The sequence below is a fragment of the Coenobita brevimanus genome, chromosome 1 (assembly GCF_032717465.1).
Source record: "Coenobita brevimanus isolate Jiangsu-jjx chromosome 1, ASM3271746v2, whole genome shotgun sequence".
Taxonomy (NCBI): Eukaryota; Metazoa; Arthropoda; class Malacostraca; order Decapoda; family Coenobitidae; genus Coenobita; species Coenobita brevimanus.
Genome location: NC_136954.1, coordinates 60552095 through 60575464, shown reverse-complemented (window position 1 = coordinate 60575464; position 23370 = coordinate 60552095). Strand labels below are relative to the sequence as shown.

Genomic DNA, 23370 nt, shown 5'->3' with positions numbered 1-23370 from the left:
TGATAAATAGTGATTTGTGTGACAGAGTACAGTATTGTATGTATGGAATTTCATTCATAAATTGCACACTGGCCTTTCATGAGTCATGGTTGTTAGTGTGAGGGTGAGGACTTCTGTGAGGCCTTAGATCACTGTGAGTGGGGAGCATAGGCTAGTTCTTTTTATTTTATTTTTATTTTTTAATATAAATTACACTCCCTCTTCTGTCTTTCTTTCCTTCCTTCTTTCCTCTTCCTTCTCCCTGTGAGTGACTCTACACTGAGTGACAAGCCAAATGGTACGTTGGGTGGTAACCACATAGCCAAATTTTGGCACTTGGTGGTTTAATGGGTAATTATTGTGCCCCAGTCGGATTGAGCTGGTGAAGATTTATATCCAAGGGGTGGTTGGGGTTGATTGCTCATGTAATGCCACTCAGGGATGAGTGAGGCTGGTCACTTTCATCTTAAATGTCGGGACCTACTGCCTAGCCCCGGGCTCCTATGCTTCTCATGGGTCAATGTAGGATTGGATGATGGATGGATGGATGGATAAATTTTTTTTATGTAAATCGGATATGTTTATGTGAAGCTACAGAACGTGGTGAATGTTTTTGGCATATCCAAATGAGCCAGGATTCCGGGGGCTTGAATGATGAGTGAATGGAACCGTAGCCCATTGAATTGGGCAAATCTGGGCTGTCTGGACATTTTTACTCTTCACCCTGCCCTAGGGTGGGAAAGGAAGTCTGGATGATGATGATGATGATGCAAAATATTTGCATATTGTTATCGCAGAGTTTTCCTTTGCTGTTGTACAGATGAGGCTCCAGATCTTCTTAAGTGGGAGGAGCTGGGCAAGCTTCAGGTGCAGCCTCGCATGTACCAGCTGGTAGAGGTGTGTGAGAGGGTGCGGAAGGAGGAGGACCTACCTTCATATCTGGTTCGCCTCACTTACACTTCACCTAAGGTCCCTCACCGGATCTTGGTTCACTATCTGGGAGATACTCGCCCTTACCTGGTACAGGAGTGTCAGGTGGTCATAGATGGGTATACAGGGGAGCCCTGTTACAGGGCAAAAGGTCAGTGGTACATACCACTACTTGAATTTAGGACGATGTAGTTTTGTATGGGTCTGTAGTGTTATTAAATTGTCATTGCTTTTATCAGCAGTATAATATGCATACATCATTTATTAATCAGAAAATTGAAGAAGAGAGTGAAGCAGTGTATCGATGAGAGAGAAGGAAGAGGAAGAAGACTGTTTGCAGGAGTAGGAGAGGTGTTAGGATAAATTAGTCTGGAGGTGATTCTGTCATGGCCGTCTCTCGTCTGGGTGTTCCCAGGAAGTAGTAAGGCATCAGAGATGATGATGATGATGATGATATGATGACTCATACTTCACACAGCTCTGTGTTTCTGAATATTCTTACTTACTCGCCACAAATAATGGCATATATCATTTATTCAAAGCAAGGCATCAGAGATGATGAGGATGACATCAAATCATACTTCACACAGCTCTGTGTTTCTGCATGTTCTCAGTAGCTCATTGCATCTGATGGAGTATATCATGCATTTAAAGCAAGACAGCAGAAATGATGATACAGCTACTGCAAATTGACTTAGGACTTCCCCCCACAAGGTATTTAAAAACACAGAAATCATAGTATATCGCAATGTTTGTTCATGAAATGCAAATATGAAATCATGTTTCCCTTGTTTTTCAGGGCCAGTTGGATGTGTTTTGGCACGGAATCACTTAGATCTGTAAAGTAATCTAAGGACATTTCTTTGCACCAGACATTTGTCAGTTCATTCTTGAGGTTGTCCAGATTGGGTGTCTTCTCTTCCATGATTTTCTTCATCTTTGCCTAGCAGTTTTTTATCGAAATTAGATCGGGACTGTTGCCATGCCAGTCAAGGACCTCAGTCCGGTTATCCTGAAGCCATTTTGTCACCTTTCTTGACTTGTGACATGGAGCTGAATCGTGCATGAAAAAGTCGCACCCATAAATAGCAAAAAAGTATTTAACAAATGATCTTTCAGAACTAGAATGTACTAGCCACCATTCATCATCAAGTTCTTAGGAAGAAAGTAGAGGCCTCCCCTTCCCATTTCACCTGAGAAACACCCCCATACCATTACTGATTGTGGGTGCTTATCAGTTGGCACCGTGTAAGCAGGGTCATATCAACTACAGGAGGCAGGGTGACGAACCTTGGCAGAACGCATCTGGAACACTTGAAATGTGTATTCATTGGAAAACATAACTTTTCTCCACTCAGCTGATGTCCAGTGTGCATACATCTTGGCAAACTGAATGCTCTGCTTCTTCATGCAGTCAGTGAGAAGCGGTTTCTTGGCTGTGGTGCAGCTTAGCAAACTCAGCTCCTTCTGCAAGCAATGTTGGATAGTTCGAATTGAAACATCTTGTAACAGCTGGGGATGCATTCCCTTCAATTGACGAGTTTCTGGTCAAAATTTTTTTTTATGTAAGATACTTGTATGAGTAAAAAATATTCAGAAAATAACTATGTCAACCATTTTTTCCAAAAAAAATTGTGCAGGAACATGAAAAAATAATAGATAAAGTAGCTGAAAAATCACATGACTCTGAAACAGCCTCTGATTGGTCCTGACATCACTGCTCACACTGAGGCAGCATACTGTACTTTGTTTACGTTTTACCTGCATACACTGTGCTTATTTTGGACTTCCAAGAATGCCCAGTGACAAGAGGAATAATTGCTAATGTTTTGTCCCAGTGTGTAAGAGCACAGACAAAAGCATACCAGGGAAATTATTCCTCTGTGTACCAACCAATAACCAAAGCAGTGGTGGCTGGCTGCTCGTCGGAAGTTCCCACTGCTGGACTGCAGGCTTTACTGTTGTGAAAATACTATATTCTTCACCATATACTGTACATTCATACACCTAATTATCTGGAATTCGGTAAAAAAACTATGATTAGTTTAACTGTTAATAGAATATTAGGATTCAGAACGAAAACGTGCTGAGGTTAGCGGCTGTTTCTACTTTAGATTGCCAACATGCCTAGACAGACTTCTATTTTGCACAAATATTGATTTAAAGTGCAAATAAATGCATTTGTATGTTAAAGGAGTGTTGTGGTGTTGATGTGGATGTGATAGGAAGCATTATGAGGAACACACTGAGGTGGTTTGGCCATGTGGAGAGGATGGAGGGTGAAAGACTGACGAAGAGAGTGTATGTGAGTGAGGTGGAGGGGGGAAGAGGGAGGGGGAGGCCGAGGATTGAGATGGAGGGATGGGGTGGAGAGGTATATGAGAGAGGGGGGTGTGAGTTGGGAGCAGGGCAGTGAAATGGCGGGGGACAGGGCGACTTGGAGGCGATTTGTTTGTGGCCACCCCAAATGGGATTGAGGCGTCTGGCAATAGATAGATAGATAGATGTTAAATTAATATCTATACAAAGCAGAAGTCTGCCAAGGCAAGCTGTTGAGCTAAAGGAGAAACACTACCACTAATTTTAGTGCATTTTAGCTGTGAATCTGGATTTTTTTTTTTTTTTTTTTTTTTTTTTAAGTAAAATTAAGTACAAAACTCTGACCGGATTTCCGATAATTAGGTGAGTATGACCCTATATGGTGATCAGATCTATAACACTTACCAATTTAAAAGTGCCGATTCAGTGTTGATTCAGTAAATCACCGCTGATTCGGTATTTCATTGCGTTCTCCTGATGGTACTTTACAATCAAGTTCAGAGTCACTCACTGAAGCTGTTCTTTCAGAAAACTAATAATGAAGAGGCCAGATATTACATATTCATGAGCATCATACCATTATAAACTCATACGACTGATACTGTATGCTGTACATTAAACCCTTTCCACCTCATGAGGTATGAGCACCACTTGGGAATTGTGTAGCTGTAAGCTACTTCTGGTTGATTTCACGACAATTTATGTACCTAACAGGTACCACCCATTTACACCATGAAAAGTATTCCTTCACAACATACCTGAAGGGGGTAGTTTGGATCTACAGTGGCCATGTAGGTACAGCTATTATCTCAGTTACTGGTAAAGTATTGTGTGATGGATTGCAGCGTTGTCTGCAGTATGAATACTGACGTCATCGCCAACATGGCAGCTGCTTCCCTCCAGCCGTAAAGAATTAAAGTTATTATGTCTTGATCAGTGCAACCGATAAATTAAATTAAAAGATACATATACCGTAAGCTTCTGAGTACATGGCAGAGTGCACTTGCCATGTTTACCCAGAACTGGCAACACATTTATTCTGCTGCTGTCAGTCGAGGATTCTTGATTACCTCCCTCTTCAGAAGTGTATCTGAACCTCTGGAAGTCGTCCTCTTCTTTCCACCACCATGCTTGTGCTCTGGTACGATGTCAGGTGGCAGGCCGCGCTCTGCAGCAAGAATCTTCATGACAGTCGACTTTGCGCGTCCAGTACGTTTACAAATTGTGTTGATAGGGACATTATCCTGCCTTCATGGAATGGTACAGACCCTCTCATCCCTTGAGCAGTACTTTCCAGGCATGACAACTCGACTCTAGGAAAATAACAGGACAAACAGTAATGCATACGAAAAAAAAGGGAGGTGCAAGCTTGGAGTGATGGGAACATATACTCCCACTCTCACTTCTGGGCAAGCACTGACGTGCTGAGTGTTTCATCACCTCCTGCCAACACCAGAAGAGTTGCCAGTTACTTCTTGCCCCCAAAATTCACATGGTAAAGGTGGAAACACAAAGCAAAGACAGACAACTCTCCCATAGCAATTCTGTGTGTAGGTCCTAAGTCAATTTGCGTTGGGTGTAGCTCATACTTCACGCAGCTCTGTGTTTTTGCATATTCCCACTTACTGATTGTAGCTGATAGAGTATATCATGCATTTACAGTACTGTACAGTACAACAACTTCTTTATATGTCACATTTTTTTTAATGTATTTTTGCTGTTAATTCTTATGCAAGTTACAAAAGTATTGCCAGTTAAAAGGTTTACTGTTTACTTGTTCACACATTATACAATACAGCACAGATTTGGGGGGAAAATTGGGATATTTGTAAATTCATCACTAGTATACAGTGAGGACCACCTGTACGGTATACTACATATCTACTCTTTCTTTTGTTTTTCATTTCAAACAACCTTCTTGTAGTCAGCCAGCCTTCATTTGTTACTGTGGTAATCATTCTGTCACAAAATGAAGCCAAATTTCTTACGTCTGAAGTGGTACATCTTAATCCATCTTAAAAATTATGCATCTTTATAATTTCTTGGGAAAGCCCCAGGAATTGATGGAGTATGTGGTGAAATGCTGAAGCATGGGGGAGAGATAATAGTAGAATGGATGTGGAAGATGTGCAGATTTGCCTGGGAGGAAGGTAAAGTCCCGGTTGATTGGAAGTCAGGTATAATTATTCCCTTGTACAAAGGGAGAGGGGAAAAAAGAGGTGTGTGGTAATCATAGGGGCATTTGTCTTCTTAGTGTAATAGGAAAAGTATATGGTAGGATACTTATTGATGGAGTTAGGGAAATAACAGAGGAATTAGTTGGAGAAGAACAGTGAGGCTTTAGGAAGGGAAGAGGTTGTGTAGATCAGATATTCTTTCTTAGATCTTTAGTGGAAAAGTTTCTAGAGAAGGGAAAGAAGTTGTACATTGCCTTCATGGATTTGGAGAAAGCATATGACAGGGTGGATAGACAAGGATTGTAGAAAGTATTAAGAATATATGGAGTAGATGGGAAGTTGAATGCTGTGAAGAGTATGTATGATGGTGCTAAGGCTGCAGTGCATGTGGGTAGTGAACTGAGTGAGTTTTTCTATTTGAAGGTTGGGTTGAAACAGGGATGTGTCATTTCTCCATGGTTGTTCAATCTGTATATGGATGGGGTTATGAAAGAGATACAAGATAAGGCAGTGGATGTTGGAGTGGCCCTAAAGAGTGTCACGAATCAATTCGCGACATTTCCCTTTTGTGAGAAGCCACGAACTATTAGTGGAAAACTCACTGTGTATCGCTCAGCTAACCGTTTCTCCCTCCATTTCGGAGTACACTTTTCAAAACATTCGTCACTGTTTTCAAAAGTGACCGATTTAATGCACGTCACTAAGTGCTGTACTGAGCGATACTATTGTTTTCTTTATTGTTCGCCCCTGCTTGCACTTGACCGTTAAAAATGCGGCCTAGTGCTCCGCTTTTGTTCCCACGACTTACTCAGTCTAGTGTTTGTTGTGACGGAGGAAGGTCCTGTGCTCCAAGAAGTGTGAGAGGTCGCTAGCACCCAAGCTCCACTGAGACAGTTAATCCAGTCCTCCCACCCCCCGGGTGATACATAGCATTCATCGACTGGTATTTCCTTTTTGTATAATCCTAGTTTTAAGAGTTTAGTTAAGGTGTTTTTCCTAGGCGTAAGTATTTAGCTATTGCGTGAGTGAGTGCGTCTCATTAATTTGATTTGAATTGTAACGTTAAATTTATTTTTTTGTAATCAATAAATTTAACAGTTCTTTTTTTGAGCTCAATGTAAAGTAAAATCTTGTTTCATTTAATCCAAATTAAGCTTATTTTCCATATAGCTCCTAGCTTGCATAAACGTTTGCTTTCATAACTGGTACTTAGACCAGTCTTGTTGTATTAACTTAAAATCCGTTGTGCCAGGAGTTAATGCATCAGCAAGAACCTGATGTTATTATTATTAGTATTAGTTATTTATTGTCAGGGGTGAAGTAACTTTCTCCAGAGGCTAACAGTACAGTAATTCAGCAATTGTGAGTAATTAGTCTCTGCTGTGTACTGTTGAGAAAGTTTATAAATTCTCGTTCTTAGAGAATCTTAGCAAGTCAACGTAAAGTAATCGTTGCTTGATGTAGCAAGACAATCATTGTCTCTGCTCTTCAATATTATTGAATATTAATATCAATTAAATAATATTTAAGCATATATTTTAAAAATACCGTGATATTATAAAAACCCCGTGACAAAGAGAGAGGACAGTATTTGGAAACTCCCTGTACTGTTGTTTGCAGATGATACTGTGTTGTTAAGTGAAAATGAAGGGGAGCTGCAAGGCTTGGTGGATGAGTTTGGGAGAGTGTGTAAGAAACGGAATTTAAAGGTGAATGTAGGGAAGAGTAAAGTTATGGTCTTCGAGAGAGGTGAAGTCAGTGAACGTACAGTGAGACTGGATGATGAGGAAATGGAAAATGTGAGTACGTTTAAGTACTTGGGTTGTGTGATGAGTAAGGATGGACATTTAGAGGGTGAAGTGCTTGAAAGGGTACAACAAGGAAGAAAGGTTGCTGGTTCGTTGAAGGCAGTGATAAGAAACAGGGAGGTGAGCATGGATGTGAAAAAGTTATTACGTGACAGTATTGTGATACCAACTCTGACATATGTAAGTGAAGCTTGGATGTTGTTGGAGGGACACAAGTCAAGAGAGAGAGTAGTGGAAATGAGTTACTTAGGAGGAGCCTGTGGAGTCACATGGAGAGACAGACTGACAAATGAGGAGGTGAGGGAGCATTGTGGTATGGATGTGGATGTGGGTGTGATAGGAAGCATTAGGAGAAACACACTGAGGTGGTTTGGCCATGTGGAGAGGATGGAGAGTGAGAGACTGATGAGGAGAGTGTATGTGAGTGAGGTAGAGGGGGAGAGAGGGAGGGGAAGGCCAAGGATGAGATAGAGGGATGGAGTGGAGAGGTATAAGACAGAGGGGGTGTGTGAATTGGGAGCAGGGCAGTGAAGTGGTGGGGGACAGGGTGACATGGAGGTGATTTGTTTGTGGCCACCCCAAATAAGGGATTAAGGCATCTGGCAATAGATAGATAGATAATTTCTCATACTTTATATTGTAAAGTTCATGTTGTGTGAAGTGATTTTGGTAGCCATGTTTCATATGTGATTTCTGTCATTTTTAGCTGTTGATGCTTGAACTCCTAAAGTTTCTTGTTGAAGTTGTTGGTTTTGCAAACTGTTTTTGACCTTCACTTCCCTTGCTGTTATTTACAGATAAGTTTTTATGTACCATTGTGTCTGGCACACAGATGAACCCATTAACCTTATTTTGTTTGCACAGGAAGGAAGGTCAAATGTAAGGCATCCTTACCACTTCGATACAGCTTGAAGGAGAAGAAACTGTATCACATCAGCACTGCTCTGTTGCGTGAGGCTGGCTGCTGTCCCCTCAAACTAGAAGATTTAGACCTTGATGTAGAAGTGGAATCTAAAATTTTACAGCAGCAGCAAGTGGATAATCAACTGATCTCACCTGGTTAGTCACTGGAGCTTATGTTTATAATACACATGCTCAGTTGTGCAAGTGAGGATATTGTTTTGATCGGCTTGAACAATATGTGTGTGCGTGTCTGTGAACAGAGCAACACAAAAAGTCTTGATCTGATTTGGACCAAACATGGTAAATGAATTCATGATCAACCAAGGGTTTTATGTTTTTAAGAACAATAGGTCAAAGGTAAAGGTCACAACAGAAAGATTATCTTAAACAGTTTGTTCCAGTGTAGATCAAGCTTGAAGGAGGATAAGACAAAGATGAAGTGATCTGATTTTGAAAACAGTTAGTTAAAGATCAAGATCACAGGTCAGGGTCAAATGTTTTTGCCTTACAGCTCAAACAGTTTAACTTTATTTGGACCAGATTTGCTAGTGTTGAGAGTCAGGCAAGGGTGAAGAGTTTTTATTTTGAGAACAATAGGTGAGACATCAGAACTACAGGGCAAGGTCAGCTTAAACAGTTTTTGATCTAATTCATACCAAACAGTGAATGGATTGAGTGAAAGGCAGGGATGAAGTAAATCAGCTTTAAAAACTATTTATCTATCTAAATACCTAGGCTGCTTCCCCCACGGAAAGGGAGGTAGCCGAGACAGGACGACACACTCCCCAGTTACTCATCCATTCAAACACATTCATTCGCATCTTAGCCCCAAAAGGGAGAAGGGACAGATCCTCACCGCGCCACACCGCACAAGGGTCAACTGTGCAGTGCAATCTGTGACATCCGCAGCAGGGCCTTACAGCAGAGCTGGTTTCAACTACCAGTTGAAAGGTTTTCTTTGTCCGGGCGACTGAAGCCACTCCCAGTTTCTCGGGGCTGGGGGGGGGTTTCTGGTGGTTTGGCACCCATGCTGCCTTTCTCTTCTGCTTCTACAGTCTCTTGGGGGGGTAGACCCACTGCGAAGATGCCACTGCTTCCAGTCCAGAAAACAAGAACTCACACAGTTCATCAAACAACAAAACATACACATTGCCATCTTACAAGAAACGAAACTACACAGAACACAAAAAATACCTACATTTCATAATTTCACCACCATTGGACAAGACTGGGCCGATGGTGGTGGACTCATCACCCTGGTACACTAGTCCATCAACTTCTCAGATACTAGTGCATACACAAAGTCCTTCTCCCCCCACATGACACCACAACAGATATACAGTCAGTTAAAATATGCATTGGTAACACATAACACATAACAATTGTCAATACATACATTCCCCCCTAATCATCCCCCACAGTACCACACAATTACTTTCCTCGAATACACCACATCACAAACATACCCAACATCATCCTGGGTGGTGATTTCAACACCAGGGTGTTGGTCTGGCGTGTCAACAACACTGACGCAGACAGAGGGCTGGTACCACAATCGCAAACAGATAATTTTTTCATCCTCAACAATCTCCATCAGCATACGCATATACCACACCAAGCCATCTTCCTCCCATCATCCCTAGACATCACCATTTGCTCCCCTAGCCTCACACCCACAACATCCTGGAGAGTGGTCAAAACCCTTGGCTCTGACCTCCTCCCAATCATCATCACAACCAAAACCAGAATCACCCCAGCTGGCCGCAGACACACATACACTATAGTCGTTCTATTTTATGAAGGCAGTTTGGGTGGGGTGCTCTGGGACCTCACTCTGTTAGCTCTGTCGCCACATTGTCGCCACACACGTGCTCTCTCTCTCACTCTCTCACTCTCTCTCTCTCTCTCATTTATATTAACTACTACTAATTGTATTTTCTTTACTTTTTTCTCTTGTTTTCGACTTTTTTTTTCCACACCACCCCTGAGATAAAAGTCTATAGGTGCGTTTTTTTTTTTATAGCTTCCATGTCGGGAGACTGACCGAGTATGACCCACTCACGCAGGGCTGTCCCTCGTTTCAACACCTGACAACGTCGCAAAAGCAATGCTGACAAGCCTTACGAGATTTATACTGTACTATAGTTTTTTTATTGAATTACATCTATACAGTGTGTTTAAAATTCATTTACAAGTAGTTACTAGCTTAAAATAGGAGAGTGAGAGAGAGAAAGAGAGAGGTGAGCACAAATAATTACACGTGTATCGGCGGCGATGTGACAACAGAGCTAACAATGTGAGGTCCCAGATCGCCCCACCCAAACTGCCTTCATAAAATAGAATGACTGTAATTATAAGAGAGCCAACTGGGAGGCCTTCACAACTGAAACAGAACAACACTTTGAAACATTAAACAATACATCCTCACAAACATCAGCACCACTGTGCACACTTTCAATACAGTTATTCAAAATGCTGACAAAAAACATCCCTAGAGGCAACAGAGAGAGACACAACCCCAACTCCACACCAGAAATTCAAAGCCTCATCAGTCAGCACAACACATTTTGACACTCCCCAACACCCCATGCACAAGACTGTTTCACTGCCCTCTTGTTCCCCAATTAGGTTAATTCCAAAGATCTGGGACGATGTATAACGGAGGTATATTTACAGGAGAGACACTACAGATGTGTTCTGAATGCTGGCTAACCCCCAACTGACTATGAGCAAGAAGCGGGCCTGGGAACCTTAGCTTAGCGCGGCAGTTCAAGGAATTTGCTGATAAACACAAACTGTACTGGTTATATACATAGGTTTAGGTATTAAAAGTATGGTTATATGATTACAGTAATATAGTATGGGTACAATACTCCCCCGGTTAATTAAATTGGTGTTTCCTGACACAATGAGGCAAGTAACACAGTAGGTCTATTATATGACTACTGAGTTGGGGGGGTTTACTAGGTATATAAGTATATGGTTTGATAATTATTGTAAGATAGAATTACCCACCCTTGTGAGTCCTACCTCCCTCGTGAGGACAGGGTCCACCTTTCTAGGCTGAGATGTGGGCATCATCTAGCCCTCATGAGTTATCAGAAGAGACAGGATGACTCTGTTGCTGATGCCTGTCCAGGATGCAGCACAACACCCCATACTATTAAGCACATTATGGAAGACTGCACTGCACATGACACACACTCCTTGAGAGCTCTGTGGGAAAGCCCGGTCTCGGCCATGGCCTTCTTGAGAGCTCTGTGGGAAATCCCAGTCTCGGCCGTGGCCCTCCTTAGGGACTCGAGGCTGTTCAGCCAGATTGCCTAGGGAGCAACTATTAATACTACTATGACTACCAGTTAAAGTTAAGAGGAGAGAGCAAAATCAAATGTCTGGCCCTAGGCCATCTTTAGATGTTGCACTCTCTGATGCTTCATCTTGTTTTTCATATTATTGACATAATGCATTGTGGTAGGTGGGGGTGCTCACCATCCACTCATTCAATGTAGTGCTGCTCTCAGGTGTCTGCCCTTTCCTCTCCTCCATCCTTCTTTCCTTCCATCCTCTTCTGTCTTTCTTTCCTTCATTTTTTCCTCTTCCTTCTGCCTTTGGGTGACTCTTCACTGAGTGACAAGCCAAATGGTTTCCTGAACACCAGGAAACCATTTACTATGCTGGGTGGTAACCATATAACCAAATTTTGGCATCTGGTGGTTTAGTGGATAATTACATTGCTCCAGTTGGATTGAGCCGGTGAAGGTTTATATCCAAGATGTGGTTGGGGTTTATTGTTCACGTAATGCTCCTCAGGGATGAGTGAGGTCAGTCACTTTCATCTTAAATGTGCAGACCAGCTTGCCTAGCCCCTGGCTTCTACGCTCCTTATGGGGCAATGTAGGATTGGATGATGAATGAAAAAAATGAATGACAGAAAGGTTTCTTAGAAGGAATCAAATTTCTTTAGATTGTTATTCTGTGTTTTTTTGTGTGTGCTTCATTGATTTTTAAAGTTGTATTATGTATATATATATATATATATATATATATATATATATATATATATATATATATATATATATATATATATATATATATATATATATATATATATATATATATATATATCTATCTATCTATCATCATCAGCCGTTTGAATATCCACTGCAGGACCAGCCTATCCCGACCGAAGTCGGGATGGTACAGGCAGTGTATCTCTGCCAAGTGGCTTAGGCTGTCTGGTAGAGATTGTATGTAGGGTGAGAAGTGCTTGTAAGTGTAATTGTAGTGTTGGAGTGGCATTGGATGTGTGTGTAGTCTTTGAACCAAGTGTAATCGGCCCGCACAAGCCGATTGGGTGCAAGCATACTTTACAGTAAGCAACACTGGTTCAACCACAGCACCCCTTGCGTCCACCAATGCAGTACGTGGCCGGGTGAACACTCCAAAGTTTATTACCCTGGCGGGGCACGAACCCTGGCCCACCCGTGTACGAAACACACACTCTACCATTGTACCACAGAGGCTCCATATATATGTATATATATATATATATATATATATATATATATATAAATATTTTTTTTAAAATCCAACACTGGTCATAGACTAGGCAGTAAAGATAAGAGTGATGTTTTTATGAAATAATAGTGAGTAACCTGACACTAACTTAAGTGGTTGGTGGGGACACTCACCATCCACTCATTTGATGTAGTTCAGCTCTAGGGTGCCTGCCCATTTCTGTCTTCCTTCCTTGTCATCCTTCTTCTGTCTTTCTTTCCCTCATTCTTTCCTCCTTATGTCTGTGGGTGGCTACAGTGAGTGACGAGCTAAATGGTTTCCCTCTACACCAGGAAACCATTTACTATGCTGGGTGGTAACAAGAGTTGGACCGATGAGCAATTTTGCCGATTACTGATTACCGATTAAGCGGTAGTCAATAATTGGCTGATACTGATTAATTGGCCATTTATTAAGAAATAATAAATGTAATTAATCACCATGAAATTATTGGTAGGACAAAGTTAAAGACATAGCCCTAATGTTAGTTTAGACATTGTTTACTGCCCAACTGTCATTTCCTGATTGGAGAGCAGATAGTTTTAGTCATTTGCCACTCTTCTATATCTAGTTTTGCTTTGTTGCGACATCTTGTTCTGCACATCCTGGCCGTAATTTGTTAAAATTTGCCATTTTTTTTTATTGTGGTGATCCTAGATGCTACTAGACATGGTAGTGTACAGAAAATGTATCGATCTCTCAATCCCTCTATTTCTTAGTCTGGGATCTTAATATAGTGTGCATTTGCATCAAATATCACTCTTGATTTTTACTTCCAATAAAAAACTCATTTTTTTATTTTTTTATTTTATTTATTTATTTTTTGTGTGTGTGTGTGTGTGTGCAAAAATATATGAGTTTTCCTGAACATACACTTCCAAGGAAACAGGACACACCATGTATCTCCATGACACATGCATCAGTAAAAGTTCTGAAATGAAGAGTTTTCTTTCATTCTTTTTTGTTAATCTTTATGAAGAACTATAACAAGATGAAAAACTCAGTTCTTTTATATTCATTATATGTCTATCTGTTCTGTAATATGGGAAATAGTATAAATAAACAGAAGGAGCACATAAAACTACTATAGATAATGTACAGTAACTAATATACATTTTTATAGGAACTTGCTTGAAATAAATGCTTTGGAGAGGGTATCAGAGTTTTGGTAACAGTACCATACTCATACACTGACATTAAGTCGTTGTGCAGGTTAGTATAAAAGACAGAAATAAGAGTTTTCAACTAATCGGCCCCGATTAATTGATCAAAAGGCCGACTACCGATTAACCAGCAAAGTGGCTGATTAGGCTGATTACCGATTAGCTGCTGATTAATTGGCCCAACCCAAATCATAAAGCCAAATTATGGTGACTGGTGGTTTAGCGTGCAATTAAGGTGCTCCAGTCAGATTGAGCCAGTGCGAGTTTATATGCAAGGGGTCATTGGAGTTTATTGCTCATGTAATGCAACTCAGGGATGAGTGAGGTTGGTCACTCTGATCTTAAATATCAGGAGCCTTGGGCTCCTACACTCCTCATGGGGCAACACTGGATTTGATGATGATGATGAATAGAGGATCACTTAAGAGTGTGAAAATGAAACTCAGATCCCAAAGCTGTTCATTTCCCCAGAGATTGAACTTGCATCTTTATAGGTGGTTGTCCATCACCCTCCATATTGACCATCATTGTTACATAAAAAGTTCATTCCATCTTAACTGTTTACCATCACATGATGTATTCAGCATATAATCATTAAGCAACTGTCCAGACTCTTGTATTGCAGTTTTCCTAGGCATATTACACACTGCACTTCCTATTCAAAATTCAACCAAAATGGCATCGTGTAACCAAGCCTCGGAGACCCCAGGGTGGGTGGGGGGCCATAAATACCCCCACCATCCTCCCCTTGCATGGTGACGACCCAGTAAGATGTCTGGAACCACTGTCTGACTCACTTCTTCATTTCTGCAACATTTGCAGCCTTTCCTCTAACTTTCTGGTGAGCATCACCTCTCCCTCCCTAAACCTCAGCTTCTCTTCCTAACTGAGACTCAGCTGTCTCAGGCAACTGATAGAAAACCCTTCTCTGTATCCTCCTACTTTCTCTACACTCATGTTAAAGCCAAAGGTGGCTGTTGAATATATGTACACAATGACATACTGTATCTTTCTCTTGTGTTCCTGAACTTGTGTCTTCTGAATTCTCAACTCTCTGGCTTTGGCTTTCCTGTCGTTCTCTAACTAAATATATCTGTGCTGTTTACGTATCCTCTGATTCTACTGACTATGAAAAATTCTTCAACTGTCTTACATCTACGATGGAACACATCCTGTCCATTTCTCCTTTTTCCGAAATCTCCATTCTAGGAGATTTCAGTGTTCACCACCACCTTTGGCTCTCCTCTCCTTTCCCTGATCCACCTGGTGAACAAGCCTACATCTTTTCTGTCCTTAATGACCTAGAGCAGATTGTACAACATCCTACCTGTATCCGTGACTGCCTTGGAGAGAGTTCCAACATACCTGACCTCCTCCTTACAATTAATCCTTCTGCTTACGCTGTAAGTCTTTCCTCTCCGTTGGACTCCTCAGATCACAACCTTATTACCTTAACCTGTCCAATTGCTCCAGTACACACTGTGGACCCTCTAAAGAAACATCGGTTGTAGCACTTTGGAGTTGCTGATTGGGAGGCCCTCACGCAGTACTTCTTTGATTTTCCCTGGAATGATTATTGCTTCCATGGCCAAGAGCCATCTGAGTGTGCCATATGCATTTCGGAGGTTATTTTCTTGGGCATGGAAGCATACATTCCTTTCTCATATCCTGTGACTAATGCATAAAAACCATTGTTTAATCATGCTTGGTCTAATGCTGTCAGCAACGAGAAGGCCTATAAAAGGTACCGGAGCCAACCCACCCTTGAATCACATCTTTTTTTATGTTTCTGCCTGGAATCGTGTTGTCTGTTCTTTGCTACGCTAAAAATAATTTCATCTGTACTTAATGCTCTGAACTCTGCAACTCGAATTCTTCCTGCTTCTTCTGGCACTTGCCAGAAACCCTTCTGATAGCTTTGTCTTATCATCCTTCCCTCCTCTTTTCCACTCTGATGGCTGTGCAGTTATTTCTTCTGCTGATAAAGCAGACCTCTTCACTCAGACTTTCCCCTCCAATTCCGCCTTAGACAGTTCCATTACTTCCCTCCATCTCTTCCCCCTCTGACTTCCTCATGGCTGACAAAATTTCTTCAGCTGATGCATTTTCTTACATCACTGGCCTCAATACTAACAAGGCATATGGGCCCGATGGGGTCCCTCATGTTGTCCTCAACAACTGTGCTTTTGTATTTACGCCCTGTCTAGGTAAACTCTTTCGTCTTTGTCTTTCAACTTGCACCTTTCCTTCTTTGCTGAAAGTTTGCCCTCATTCAGCCTGTCTCAATGACGGGTGACCATTCCCTGCCCGCTTACTATTGCCCAATTGCTGTAACATCCTGCATTTCAAAAGTTTTCGAGTCTGTTCTTAACAAAAAAAGTGTAAAGCATCTTTCCTATCACAACCTTCTTTCTGATCGTCAGTATGGGTTTTGCCAGGGACACCCACTGACGATCTTCTCACCTACCTTTCAGACTCCTGGTCTCCTTTGACGAAAACTTTGCCATTGCACATGACATCTCAAAGGCTTTTGATTGAGTCTGGCATAAATCTTTAATTTCCAAACTCCCTCTTATGGTTTCTATCCTTCTACCTGTGCCTTCATCTTTAGCTTCCTTTCAGGTTGTTCTGCAGCTGCCTTTGTAGATGGCCTCTGTTCTTCTCCTAGAGGTATCAATAGTGGTATTCCTCAGGGCTCCGTCCTGTCGCCAACTCTCTTCCTTTTATTCGTCAGTGACCTTCTGAGCTGTACATGTAACCCTGTCCACTTATATGCTGATGACTCCACCCTTCACCTTTCCATTCGCTTCCCGCAGTGTCCATCTCAGCAGTTACTTCAACAAACAAGGGACGAAGCTATGGCACACCTAATCTCTGACTTGGCTTATATCTCTGATGTGGGTAAAAAACAACTTGTTATTTTTAATGTGTCAGAAACTCTGTTCTTACATCCATCAACCTGACAAAATCTTCCACCGGAGCACCCTCTTATTTTTAACAATATCCAGCTCAACTTTGGGTTTCATTATCTCAGGATTTTTCTTGAACTGATCGTATTACATCTCTTGTAAAATCTGCTTCCAAGAAATGGGTGTGCTAAGCCAACTCCATACCTTCCTTATCCCTGCACAGTTATCAACTTTATACACGGGTTTATTCGCCCCTGTGTAGAGTACAACTCTTATACGTGGGGAGGCTTCCCACATTCAGCTCTTCTCAACAGGATGGCGTCAGAGGTTTTTTTGTGTCATTAACTCTCCTCTTACTGGTTCCCTTCAACCACTGTCTCTTCACCACTCTGTTGCTTCTTCATCAGTTTTTTATCGCTACCTCAATGGTCAGTGCTCCTTTGAACTGTGCTTGCATCCCTCCACCACTACAGTGGACACGTAGCACCTGTCTAGCAACAGACTCTCATCCCTTTTCTGTCCAACTCTCTAATGCAAGAGTTAACTGCTACTCCCAGTCCTTCATGTATGCAACAGGTCAACTCTGGAACTGTCTATCTTTGTCTCTTTCCTACTGCCTACGATCTCCAGTCTTTCAAACAGTGCGTCCAGGCTTCTCAAAATGAATGGATCTTGAATTTGGCTCTCTGTTATTTTGTTTTTGTTTTTTTCTTGGAGGGAGCAATTTGCAGGCCCCTGGCCTTTGGTTCCTTCTTCCTTGCATAAAAAAAAAACTAAAGTTGTCACATAGTGAAAAGGTTAATGGAGACTGTTGCTAATCCTGTTACTATGAGAGATTTATCTTGTGTGTGTGTGTGTGTGTGTGTGTGTGCGTGTGTGTGTGTGTGTGTGTGAGTGTGTTTGTGTATGTTCCAAGGATTTAGTCATTATATTTGTCCATGTGCCATATATGAAAATTATATATGTATATATGTATGTATTAGTGGTAGGTGGTGGCGACCATCATCCACTCACTTGATGTTGTGCTTCCTACTTCTTCCTTAACCTTTATTTTTTTCTTTTTCTGTGCCTGCCCTCCTCTCTTCCAATATCTCCCATCTTTCCTGTCACTTCTTATTGCTCTTCTTTCCTTTACAGGTGGCTTTACATTGAGTGACAAGCCAAATGGTTTCCTGTAAGCCAAGAAACCATTTACAGTGCTGGTTAGTAACCATATAACCAACCCATACATGCTCCCTATGTGTCAACAAGTGGGTTGGTGGAGGGTTAGTGCCCCTCCCTGTAAAACCAGTAACTCAAAGTCAAATGGCCACCCTTTACAGGATTATGGCATCTGGCAATAGATAGATAGATAGATATATAAATAAAATCATCTTGCAGTGGTCAGAGCAAAGTAAGATATGCATACTGTAGTGAAAGATTTAAGTGGCTGATTTTTTATTCACTGTCAAGTAATATCAACTCCAACCATTCACAGACAAACCAGGACTGTACCTCTACGGCTACAGGATGATGAATAAACGAGTCATCCGTCTGCTGGGTATTGTATTGTATCGTTTGTAAAGGCTCCAACATGCATTTTTCAGCTTTGGTCACCTAATGGTGGCTTTCCACGCTGCTTGATCTCTGGCAGCCTCCCTATTCAGTCTTGTATCCCTGAGACCACAGTCTATGGCCTCATCTTAGGTCGTTTTCAGTCGGTTTTTTGAAACTCTTCCGCTGACATTTACACTTCTCACCTTCTGCAGCCATTTGTCATTCTTCATCCCTTGAACCTGCCCAAACCATCTCAATCTATCCCTCCTCATCTTAACACCAGTACATTCCAGTCCCATCCTTCCCCTCAACTGCTCGTAATCCCAGCCCCTCCCGGCCTCACATTCAAGGACGTACTACTCATCCAACTAATCATTGTCATTTCTTAAATGTTTGAGCCTACGAATATCCTCTTTCTTTACTGTCCAGGTCTCACTGTTGTATAGCATTACACTCCTAGCACATATCCCATAGAAAGATCTCTTAGCATGGAGAAAAAGCCCTCCCAGTGTCAGGAGAGGCAACAGCTGCCTGAACTTCCTCCAACCACTCTTTACCCTAGCCATGGAGCTAGTTTGAGCCTCACTTCCAGCACATAACATGTCCCCAAATGACAAAACTCTTCCACACACTCGAGACTCGCCAGCAAGATCAATCCTTTCACACTTGACATTCTTCTCCTGCTCTCCATGACACATCACACACATGAAATCAGCATTGTTTTGCAGTCTGCCTCAAATACTACTACATCCCTTATGCACCATCTTATCACAAATGCTGCAAAATATAGAGTTACTTCCCACACCTTTATAGTAAACTGCACATGGCCACACTCCTGCCTTGACAGTACTGCCACCAGCCCTAGATATTGTCAGTTTTTTGTATCTGCTTTTACTCTCAGACCCTTATGCCCCACTCTGTCTCACATTTCCTAAATCTTTCTTCTGCCTCCTTTTCATTCTCTGCTATTAACACCAAGGCATCAGTATACATCATCTCCGATGGGAGTCCATTTCTGAAGTCATGTGAGAAAGCTTCAGGCACCATGACAAACAATAAAGGGCTCAAGACTGACCCCTGATGCACACCAACATCACAGTAAACTCCTTACTCAGATCTCCATTCACTTTTGCCTGGTTGCAAGCGCCCACTAAAATAGTTATAACCATGCTAATCAGACACTCCTCAATCCCATGTTTTCTCATTGCCCATTCACCAACTTCCGAGGGACTCTGTCAGAGGCCTTTTCCAAATCAACAGAAATAAAGTAAGGATACAAATGTTTACTTATTGGTTTTAGCTGATTCCCTTTTTTAGTACTTTGAAAACCTAATTGAATTTAGAAAAATACTGGTGCAGTTTTCTTGAACATTTTACTTATCTGACAATATAATTTACCAGTAGTCAGTTTTGTTATATATTTATTGAAGACCAAGATACTGCATTTGATTTTTTTGTCTTCTTTTTTTAAATAGAAGGTTCTCCCTTTTTCAGAGAACATTGACAGAAGCCGGAAAACACATTTACCCATCAAGAACCCTGAAGCTGGAGAGGCTTATCTGGTCACTAAACCTTCCAGTAGTAAGTAAAAATTTTACTCTTAATACCCCTCATGCCCACTTACTCTAGCATGCTCACATCCTCACTCCCATATTTTGTATTTTCGATTCACTCAGTGTCTCTCCTTTCCTTCAGGGGGCACGGTGGCTCAAAGGTAGAGCATCAAGCTGGTAATCGGGGGATTGTAAGTTCAAACCTCGCCCGGGACTGCCGTGCCAGGAGTGGTAGCGTGCTCCTGTAACCTAGCGGGACCATATGGTCATAGTTGCCTAGCTCGGGAATTAAATCTCCTTCCCTTCACTTTCTTCTTCTTTCCACGTCTGTCTTTTCTCTTTCAGAGTTTTGTTTTGCCTCCTTCCTGCATGTGTTTTGTATTTTTTATTTGTATTCTACACATCCAAGAACCTGGATGCAGTAGTTGACAGGTGCTAAGGCTTCTTCTGTTGAGGCAAAAAATAGATGTAGGCCTATAGATAGTGTAATAATCTTGTATGGAAGTACTTGATTGCTATTTTTAGTAATGCTATTCCAGTGACTGAAGAAGTGGTCGTATATTAGATATACAGTAATTTGATTCGTTATTCCCATTCCAAAAGATGTATGTCAATAGAGTAGAGCTGAGAATGTTATGGCCTGAATGATAAATGAATGGATGCAGTCTGTGGTTCATTCCACTGGGTGTTTGTTTATCCTAGTTTTGTACTTTTCTTTGTCCATTTTTGCATTCTACCCACCCCAATTATCAGTGGGAAATGGAGGTATACTATTGATGATAGATAGTGATGAGTGAATTGATGTACTGTTTAGCCCATATCTTTGGGTACTGTATTCTGATGATAGTCCTCGTAAAATTGAACTGTACTCTCTTTACCTCCTTTCCTATTATTGTCTGCCTCATTTAGCCTATGGGAGATGATGATGGTGATGATGATAATGATGATGATGACAGTGACACTGGCAGTGGCAATGACTGTGAGCTGTGTTATTTATACTGAGTTCACATAGGTGTAGGCAGATCCCTAGTTTTTGATGGTCATTCATGAGCCACCTGTAATTGCTACATGTAATCAGCCTGTATTCCACATTCCAGAGTGTAGTCAGCAGCCATGCAAAAATGTTAAACGCATTCTGTCATCATTACATGCTTCAGAAATTATCATAAAAGATATGGTCTTGTCCACACCATGTACTTTCAGATTTAATAATGCAGCCAAGTACACGGAGTCCATGTGTAAGGGATTTGTTCTCAGATATGAAAATATTTTCATGTAGTTGTTACTGAGGGGAAATGCCAGATCAACTAGTTAGCAGTGGCAATTCTTGTATAACTTATTGTGGACATAATAGCATAAAGGTACAGAAATCCTTGTTCTAGTCATTTTTTATTTATCTATTTAAACTGGTAGGAGGGGGTGCTCACCATCCACTCCCTCAATGTAACGCTGCTTTGGGTGTCTGCCCTTTCCTGTCTTCCTTCCTCCCTCTTCTGTCTTTCTTTCCTTCATTCTTTGAAAAAGTTACTACATGTCAGTATTGTGATACCAACTCTAACGTATGGGAGTGAAGCTTGGACGTTGTTGGAAGGACACAAGTCAAGAATGAGAGCAGTGGAAATGATTTATTTAAGAGGAGGGTCATTCCATGAAGCTGTCAAGCTTTTGTGTCAAAATCAGAATTGCTTAAAAGTATATAAATTATACATCATTTTAAAGCTTAATAATTGAATTTAATGAATCTGAAGAGAAAAAGAGCCTAAATTGTCAACTAAGGGAGTTGCATAAAAAAATCGTCATATTATGTCACCAAAGAAAAATCAATGCTGAATTTAGCAATTTACATATCATTGACCAGAGTATGTTATTGTTTGGAATGCTGATATTGTGTTTTACTGAAAATGCGTCTATTTGAGTTGTGATTGACACTACAGTTGTTTACATTATATGTTGTGGTCAGTATGCAGCATGACCTTTAAATGGAAGTACAGTACCCTCACGTCCAACACAGTAATATTGTCATGCTTGGGTCCTGTGTTGGACCAAAAATGTGTTGTACAAACAACAGAGCTTATGGGGAAAAATGAATTATGTCAGCAACCCTAGGAAAAGTCACCCTAAATACCTACCATATACCAATACATATATTGGTACTACTGTAATTATAATAAATGGTACTGTACTATGAATGATAACTAACCTTTTAGGATAATGTTGGTGGGCTTGCTGGGAATGGAAGGTGATATCCGAGACTGTAGGTAGTCCTACTGGATCCCTTTAGGATGGCTTCTGGCGTCACTAGCGGGTAATGGCTGCTGCTCCTCCTCAACCTCCCTCATAAATCCTTTGACATTCCTCTCCCCTTTCTTCTGCCTCTCGATGAATTCTAGCTTGGTGGCCTGAGGGAGGTGCCGCCGCTTCTTGGGGTTCTCAGAAGGCTTCCTAGGCATCGTGAGCAGGGTAAAATGCAGTAGCAAGGGCAGAAAATGCAGTGAGAAAAAAGCACCGTTCAATGCAAATTATGCAACTGAGTGGCACTGTGACGGGAGAAATTTAAACAAAACATCACATGAGAGCAGAAACGTTTTTCATTGGGCGACATCATGATCTCGTCACGATAGCGAGTGGGGGAGGCTACTTGATCGGAAGTTTTGATTGGCTGTCAGCGTCACGGGAACGTCCAGTATGACCGTGTTGGACCAGGGGTGATCGTGCTAGAGGCAAACTCTGCGGATTTCGCCCATTTCTTGGAGCTCTGTCATTGTTATGCTTACGCACCCGTTTTACAGTACTTAAATTGTACTAATTTTTTGCTCTCCGTGCTGGACGCTAATCGTGCTGGACAAACGCGTGTTGGACGCGAGGGTACTGTATTTCAGGAGTAACGTGTCTCACGTTTTTTCCCCATTTTTCCCATGCACAGCTAACAGAGTGGAGAATACCAACATAACTTTATATTATAAATAGGCATCCCAAGGCCTTAATAATGTAACATTGGGATACTTTGAAACAAACCTTGGTAAGCCATATGGTCCGCCACACACGTTACATGCCCACTGTGAGGAATGTTACCGGAAAATGATGTAACGTTTCTCACGCACACCTTTGAACAAAAAATCAAAGTAGCTGCACTGAAGGCCAATGATAAAACCCCTGTGTTTGTAGTTTAGTACTGTATGTTACCTTTAAGTTTTTATTCTTTCCAGACAGTAAATTAATTTTGCCTGGTACCTGGTGAGCATACTTTACCATCATGTCTCCAGTGACTCCAACCACTGGGTCATCTGTGACTATTTACACTGCGGTTGTTCATTATGTCAAAGACAGAGAGATTGCTATAAAGCCATTAGCAGTAATTTCAATACAGCCTCACACTTTAGCCCTGAAGTTCAGGTGTTTAATAGTGCTATTTTTGATTATTTGAATTCTGCTGGTATTCATTTTACACATGTATCATTGTGGACTGATGGGGCAACAGCCCACTTCAAGACAAGATATTGTATGGCAGCTCTAACCTTTTACAAAGACCTTCACAA

The 23370-nt window shown here is 41.4% G+C and overlaps 1 protein-coding gene across 1 annotated transcript in view; it reads left to right on the top strand.

Annotated features, from left to right (window-relative positions):
• Positions 1 to 23370, top strand: part of LOC145399543 (uncharacterized) — a 257044-nt gene that overhangs the window by 86022 nt on the left and 147652 nt on the right. Inside the window, exons 14-18 of the mRNA XM_080272155.1 lie at positions 800 to 1064; positions 4389 to 4430; positions 8121 to 8272; positions 18223 to 18285; positions 19776 to 19862. Coding sequence (XP_080128281.1) covers positions 800 to 1064; positions 4389 to 4430; positions 8121 to 8272; positions 18223 to 18285; positions 19776 to 19862 — 609 coding nt within the window. The remainder of the gene's footprint in view (positions 1 to 799; positions 1065 to 4388; positions 4431 to 8120; positions 8273 to 18222; positions 18286 to 19775; positions 19863 to 23370) is intronic.